At 35.1% G+C, this 8,421-nt stretch overlaps 1 protein-coding gene across 1 annotated transcript; it reads right to left on the bottom strand.

The window, feature by feature from the left end:
- Positions 1–564: 564 nt before the first annotated feature.
- On the bottom strand, positions 565–6,006 carry LOC309391304 (DGAT1/2-independent enzyme synthesizing storage lipids-like). Its single transcript, XM_081951615.1, has 6 exons — positions 5,665–6,006; positions 4,160–4,324; positions 3,793–3,986; positions 2,567–2,627; positions 2,059–2,198; positions 565–853 (listed from the first exon to the last, which is right to left on the bottom strand). Exons 1-6 carry the CDS (start codon positions 5,987–5,989, stop codon positions 746–748), a joined length of 993 nt encoding a protein of 330 aa, XP_081807741.1. The 5' UTR covers positions 5,990–6,006; the 3' UTR covers positions 565–745.
- Positions 6,007–8,421: the final 2,415 nt, after the last annotated feature.

Raw genomic sequence — 8,421 nt, 5'->3', positions numbered from 1 at the left:
ACCAGAAAAATGTGGCATGGCCTTATTATCAGGACATGTTGTATTTTCAGGGAAACACAGTATTAGTAATCTGCTAGTCAGAATGAAATACTCTTTCTGCTGCTTTGTACCAATATCAAGATATATTATCTTTACAAAATTCTTACAGTCTACTGTCTGAAAAAAATAAAGAAGACAAGTCAGGTTTCTTGTAGTTAATGTGAATGATAAACATTTTCATGATTACAATATGTAGTCTAAAAATTCCAGAGTATGGAAGTCAGAGTGACTGGTTTATATTTCTTGCATTTTCCTTTTCTTCCTTTTGAAGATCGGAATAACAGTAGATCTCATCCAGTCATTTGAAGTTCACTGGGATTTCTTGTAAAACAGTGGTTCTCATGGTTAGGACACTGGATTGGAGGTTAGCAACTCTGCATTCGAGAGAAGGAACATGAAGGTGCCCCCAACTGGGTGTCCCCTGGCCAACGGTGATCTCTTTAACTAACTTCTTCAACAAGTGTGACATGACAAGGATTATTCAAACATAATTCATAAGAGTGTGGAATGATCATCATATAATGCTTTGATATTTTCAAATTAAATTTATTCTGATGTTGGTGATTTAAACACATTGAAATTAACCAATATTCTTCCCCATCTCAATCTTCCCTTTTCAGTTATTTAACAAAATGCCTCAGAGAAAACTACACATATATTATCTAAACATACATATATATGTTCTACAAAGATGATAGTTGTTATATCACTGTTTATCTTTGTTACATGTCTCAAAGCGTTGCCTAAGAGCATGCAATATGCTTCCTGGGATTTCCTGGTGTTTGTCCCGTAAAGCCTCTATTGCCCTTTGAGTCTGTTGGAGAGATGGAGTGGGGTGGGGTGGTGTGGGGTGCGGAAAAGAAAGAAAAAAGTGATTTAATTAGATTTATGCTTCAAGAATTATAGAGAGAACATTTCAGAACTAAAAATTATTGACTGTTCTATAGAAGATATTTAAGCATACTATGTATGTAAAATTCCAATTTATGACAAAGATTTTTTTTCTATTTCTACTGATGCCATACTGTACATAATCAGATAAATCGCCTTTTTCCTTTGGGTTAAATAATATGGAGCATATCCAGTGTAGAATTACTTCTCTGCCTACATTCAGTAGTATAATTAAAAAAAAACAAAATAGAACCTGGGTGCCTTTCATTTAATTTGCTCCTTACTTGTTGTGTAAGCCACAATTGTCTGGATTCAGCATTTACTTGAATATGTGAATCTCAAATTAGATATCATAATATCTGGTTTTTCAGAACGTGCATATCCCAAAGGAATTTGATTATGACTTTATAGGCTATGTGACCATCTAAATATCGCAGCTGAGCTAACCTGTTGCATTCCGTGCCCAGCCACTTTTCCTCTAAGGAAAAGATGCTCCATTCTATTGATCAGAGAAATAAAGAGGCAGGACATATGGAAAGGTGCTCTAAGGGCTAAACAATGCTATAAATGTGACTGAGTTGAATCACTTTGTAATTCAACAATCTGGAGCCTCATATCATTAATGCAGTGATATTTACCAGCATTGCAAACTGAACAGGAGATACATGGAAGTCAGATGCATTATTATACTGAAATCATCTCATTACATGAAAATTCTGCCTACTGATCTTGACATGGTTGCAGTCATCCAAAAGAAGTTAGTATGCAATTGGGGTTCTTCTGAACTATTCAAATTGTGCCTAAACAGTCTTCAACAGATATGAAAGCTAAACCTATTCTTGGACTAGGTCTTCAGACAGTAACTCCTGCCTTTGTCATTTCTCAAAATGTGTCATTTATTCTATGGGAAGCTGCCATTGAAGACAACCTAGAAGGTGTAGCTATTTGCTGCAGTTCTTAGAATTTTCGTTGTGATGGCAATTTGATGAATGTTTTCATTTAGGCATACAGCTAGCAATGTTGAATAATTTGAATAAGTGATGTTTAATCAGTGATGGATGGATGATGGATGGATGGATAATAGTCTTACACTCACAGTTAGTTATTTTATTCCCTTATAATACTTACTTTTTCAGATAATTCTTCAACAGATATATTTGGATCATACATAATTGGTTTTCCAATATGGGTTATAAGTTTAACTGGAAACAATCCACATAATGGAAAGACGATCCATCGTATTCGCTCATATAACCATCTCATTGGCTCTGGGTACAATTTTTTTTTTGAAAATTTCAGAAACGCATATTAGCATCAGTCTGCAAAGAGTTATGTATTAATCTTCTTTGAATCCTATATTTAAATACTAGCATTTTAGTAGCAGTATCGGAACTTAGTAAAGTAAAGGTTTTCCAATTGAAGTGGGGAATGTTTGGCTCCATGTTTGAGCCCTACAATTTGCAAAGTTAAACTTAAATTTTAAAAGGGTAGAAAATTAGAATCAGGTTTTCAAGCAAAGCTCTGATGATTGAGCTAAGTATCTTCAAAATTAAAGACAGTAGGCAAAGATGCAGATGCATAGATCTACAGCCTTATAAGTAATCATATTCCTGAGAATACATAAAGGTTTACTTACTTATATTTCCATATGTTACATATGCTTCTCTAGTATTTTGTGTAAACAGAGGAACAATTGGCTAGAAGAAAGAAAAGAAAGAAATAATGAGAGTGTTTTAGTCCCTGTACATGAAAGGAATGAAATGTATTGTTGGGGCATAAACTGGATATATTTAAAAAATCACTTTGAGAAATTAATATTCACAATGTATGTTGCTAATATCATTGCAACTTTTGACTTCCTTTCAGATATTTTCTTCTGAGATTTTTAAACACTGCAACAGTTGCACTATCTTACTATATGTAGTTTGAACTCATCTTCTGACATGCTGAACTGTCCTTCATTCTTCCTTCAATCCTGAATCTCATTCATCTAATTGCACTCAGCATCTTTCTTATTAAATGTAGTTTGAACTCAACTTCTGGAATATTTTCAGTGGACTTGGTTGACGATTCCATTGCTCTGGCCGCAGGTTTATACCCCTCACTCTGCAGATGATTTGATCGAACAGCAACTCGTCCAAGTCTCATCCAAGGGATTAGAAAGGAGTGATCTCACCACAATGGGACAGAACATCTCAAAAGAATATGAAAATCACTGAAGGCAAATTGCCAAAACTTTTCTTTCACTAGTTCATATATGGAGGCAGAAATATGGCAATTCAAAGGAGTATACTTATATTTCTGAAAGACATAGATTCTTCTCAGGAATATAAATGATCTGAATGTCAAAGAAATTTGCTACAAAGATTTTTAAAGTCATGATATTTTCAAAGCCTTTTTGGTTCATAATCCTGTGAGTTTGGCTTATAAAAGAAGATAAGTATTCCTCAACCAATTAGCCCCTTGCAGTGGCAATTATCTATGGTACCAGTGAACATTGAGTGTGTAGATGAGGGATATAGGTTGCATGTGAATAACAGAAAGAAAAAGAAGAGAAAATAATAATTTGAATAGGGAAACACTATACTAATGGAAAATGTCATCAATTTTAAAAAGCATAAATATTATATGAAAGGGACAGATATGGTTAATGGAAGTATGTGTAAAGAAACCAAATTTTTGGAGCATCACAGTTTCACAGAGGACAGATTTGCCAATTCATGGTCTGTCAAATCTGATTGGGGGTTACATTTCATTTACAAAGGGTAAAGTATATGATATGAAATGGAAGAATAGCTTTTACAAATACATATTGCAATTAACAGCCACAGTAGTAAAAGGATGTAATGACAAATGGCTCACCACTTTTGCATTTATAGCTGTATGAGCAAATCCTTTCCGTTTTCCCCATATTAGTTCGTAATGGTTATTTCCATAGTTCTGCTCTCGCAGTCCTCCTGGTGCAACTGTCAACTGGTGCCCTTGTTTCAGAATGTCTAGACTCTGTTCTCTTGTAGGATGAACAAAGTAGTAAAGTATAATCAATCGATTTAGTCCTGCAAAAGAAGACCTAAAAAGTCATTCAGTTCTTGCATGTAAAAGAAAACACTTTTTTTCCCCACCATGATAATTTAGCCAAGAGTTTAAAGGAGAAAAATTGGACTTCCAATGTCAATGAATCAATGTCTTTTGAAAATAATTAAAACTAAACATATAGGTTTTTTTTTACCTGGTAGATTAAAAAGAATATGATCCGCCACAGAATACATGTATTTCCCAGTAAGTCTATATATCTTATGGACAAAAAAATACATGTCGATTGCGAAGGCTCCATGGTAATAAACAAAGATCGCTGGTTCTTTTGGTATATTTTCTACTCCAGAAACCTCATAACCTGTTAATGATGGAACAATGAAATGGCTTCAATATTGTTTCAGAAAGATCTCCTCTAGAAGAAAAGAAGATTGTATAGATGAACCACTTTTTTCTTAACTTTCTTAGCTTACTTGTGAAGCTAAATATTTAAAATTGTATTTCACTTCTGGAACAACAGGCTGTCACATTGGTCAATCAGAACATCAATATCAATCACAATCTCCTGAGATTTGGGTATTATTATATTTGTGACCCTACATATTCCTTCTAATTTCCTATCCGTCACTTAGATTCATACCAATTAAACTGATATAAAAGCTTATCTTTTATCTTAAATATCTCAGTACAATCTTAGGATATTTTGGCCATTGTAAAACATTTTTAAAAGACAATTTTGGTATTCTGCTTACTTTTATTAACAGACATATAAAATTATTATTAACAGACATGTAAAATATACGATGTCTTTATTGTGTCATGCCAAAACCATGATAAATAATGGGTTAGTATAAAATGTAAAGGCATCAGCTTTTAAACAGTTCCTGAACTGACTGAAACGTTTGGACTTTACAGGTCATCCTTCACTTACAATCAGAATTGGACCCATAATTTGAGTTGTTGAATGAAGGAATTGTTAAGCAAATCCCATGTCACCACGTTGCTCAATGACAATAATCCTAACTCTCCTAGTTTTGATCATTAAGAGACTACAGAAATTGTTAACATGATTGCTGGGAAGGAACCCTGAGGCTCCTCAGAATAATGGGATGGGCAGAGGGCAGAGGCTTCCGAATACACCCAGGCATACTGGGCTTGGTCCTTATCCCAATGGGGAGAACACTGGGATGTACTATTGTTTCCCAAGATTTGAGATCCATTTTATAGCCCTCTTTCTCCTCTCAGGAACATTAATATTTGGTTTTTGATGTTTTTGTACAACTAAACATGAAAGTTATACATATTTTTCTAATGTTATTTTTAGGAATATGATTATGCCAACATGTACGTGCCTAAATATTTCTGTAAGTCTATGGTTATATATAAAGTTTGTCTTTTTAATTTTTAAAAAATATGCCTGAAATTACTCTGCTGACCAAAGGATTAAGTCAACTCCTTTTTCATCCAGTATTTCAACCACAGAAATAAGAGAGTTTCTTGACTAGTTGCTGAAGCATTTTTACAAAAATGAATTATACATAAATTGACACTTTATATCCTGTTTTCCATTCAAATTCTATTAGATTGAGTTGCAGCTCCAAGATGGACATGACTGCTGGTTATGGTTCACCAGAAAAATGACGCCAAGAGTGATAGTAAGTTCCTCATTCCTGTCTAAAGAATGAATTAAGATGTACTTACTGTGCAGTATTTTTCCATGCCACTTAGCTGCCAGTGCCAAAAATTTCTTTGGCTTGTCCCATTCCTTGCTATCGATATCATCTGGCAGATTGCCAACTATTTTCCATACAAAAAGTATTGCATTGTATAGATACATGAGAGAAAACGTAAATACAATGGGATAATATAAAATTATCAGAACTACTATCAAAGTTAAGGGATATACGATAAAGCCTGCACATCCTTCCAAAATGCAAGTTGACCAGATGATAAATTCATTTCCTAAGGTATAATATATATTTTCCTCAGTCATGTTTGAAATCAGATTATATAAATAGAAATCCATTCACAAATAAAGTATTTCTTCCTGGAAAAGAAAAAGAAACATACAAGCAGGCTTTGTTATGAGCTCTGGGAGAACCAGCAGAATATCAGCTGACATTGCATACAAGATAATGACACTTTCAATTAGCCTTTTGGAGAAGGTTGGGTTGAGAGATGGTTAAAAAAACCAAGGCTTAGTACAATCAATCAGATTATTGATCCTTTTAATCAAACATTACTGGGATTGTTAAGAGATTTTTTTTTAACCAACCAAGAAAGAAAAGGTTTAAATAAGCAGCCAAAGATGTCTATTTAGGAGGGATTCTTGATTCTAGAAACAACTTGTTGGTTATTGTGCACACAGGACAATTCTGGACACTTTTTCTTCCTCTGTGATATCCATGCTTTTCCTTAAACTTCAATGTCCTTTATTTTTATGAAAAAGAATTTTTTATTTTAAAAAGTGCAGATTTTTTGCAAGAACCCCACTTTCCTTTTCGTTCTGCTAGAACCTGGTCGGTATTGATTGGCATCTCCAAGGCTACAGCTGTTTCATATGCAGGCTGATTGGAATGAAGAGAGCAAGCACACTAGTTCTATTTGAAAACATTAATCTTCTAAAATTTTGGCAAATTAACTTGAAGACCATCATCACCAAGAATTCCAGACTACTCCTCTTGCAGTTCTTTCACAGAGAAAATATCAAGGGTGAGTGAAGTACACCACATCATTCTCCAAAGAACTTCCATTGTGCTCCTTTAAACATAGCAATTGTTTTTCTTCCACTTAATAAAACTCCTTTAAAAATGAACATTGGTTATAAACATGACATTCTACAGAGCTGAAGAAGCTTCTTGGATAAGAAGTGAAAAGTCTTGAAAGAAAAACCAGAAAGTCCAGTTGCCTCTTGAAAAAGCCCCTTTCTAACTTGACATTCTACACCTTATGGAATTTGAAGGGAGGGAGGAGATATGTGAATGGAATCAACCCTGAGCTGATGCCCAGACAGATATGTAAGCGTGGAAAAAAGCACCACTCTTTAGAAGTTCAATATAAGTGCTTGATAAAGGCTACATTTAAAGACACTACATCGCAGAGTAATACACAATAAGAGAAAGTATAGGTTGTTTCACAAACTAAGAAATTCTCTGATCTGCTGAAACAATGCATATTTTCTCTCTTTGTTTTCTGAAAGCTCAAAGAACTTCTAGCAGAAGTTTGATAATAATAATTATAATAGAATATTCCAGGTACTCTGACAAGTGAGGTCACTATCAGTCTATCCTCTTGGCTTTGCCTGTAAATGGAAGGAAAATAGCAGTAATATTTCAGATTTGCAGTTAGTTGAGGACCGTCTTCAGAAAAGCCATAAAATCTTGGAATAATATTCAGTTTTCTGCAAAATGATTCTAAGCGTTTCATCTGATGCCCTAAGTCAGAAGTGTTCATGAAAATGGGCAATTCAACTGAATTGCCTCCAGAACAAAGGTGCAAATGATATATTAATAACCCCACACCATCCACCTTTCTGCAATAAAAATATTACTCTCAATTCAGAATCAAAACATTAATGGAGAAGTCCCAAGCTTATCCAGCCCTATCCCATTCAATAAAAGAAGATGAAGTTCTCCTGTCTACCAGAATCATTACCTCTTTCAAACAGCTTGTTTGGAAAATCAGTTATCCTCTGATCTAAAACCTTTTTAAATGAACAAATATTATTTTCTCCTCCCTCGGAGGGTGGAGTCAGAACAAACGCAATTCAAATAAATCATGACCTAGAATTAACCATCCTTTTAGCCAAGGCCAACCAACAATTATCTTTAACTGAAGAACAAGCACCTTAAGAAATTAGAATTAAAACTTCTCTATCTGTTCTCCTGGTGACTGTGTTTAATCAACCTCAGGTGTCTCCTGGTTGGTATTCTGCTGAGGCTGACATTCCACTTTGTTCAGCAGAGGCAGATTTATATGAGTCCTGGGCCATGAGCCCCTTTGGGGGCCTATGATCTGATCTATCTAATCTGATGTAGGGAGGGCATTTTGTGGGTCCTATCCACAAAGGTATATCATCTGATGGGACCCAGAAGAAGAGCAGATTTCTCCAGCACTGAACATGAGAGAATATATGTGTCTGTTGTTCAACTGTGTTACATGGGTGTTCTTTGTCAGCACATTTCCATGCATGGTTCGCTTCTCCACACATTGTGCAATTTGGTTTGAAAAGTATTTGCATTGGCCCATCTGCAGCTCTATCCAACCTCCACTTATCCATCAGGCCCTTTCAGGTCTGTGGCAATGGCAGTTGTGCAACTCTAAATCAGCCTAGAGTCAGAATGCCTGAAATTTTGTGGCCCACTAGAACAGGGGTGGCGAACACGAGGCTCGCGAGCCGCATGCGGCTCGCAGCCAAAATAAATGAGGCTCTTTGCCTCTTACCATTATTTAATATAC

This window comes from Natrix helvetica, assembly GCF_964273705.1.
Source record: "Natrix helvetica genome assembly, chromosome: 4".
In the NCBI taxonomy this organism is placed as follows: Eukaryota; Metazoa; Chordata; class Lepidosauria; order Squamata; family Natricidae; genus Natrix; species Natrix helvetica.
The sequence above is the reverse complement of the archived record's forward strand: the minus strand, read 5'-3'. Positions and strand labels throughout refer to the sequence as shown.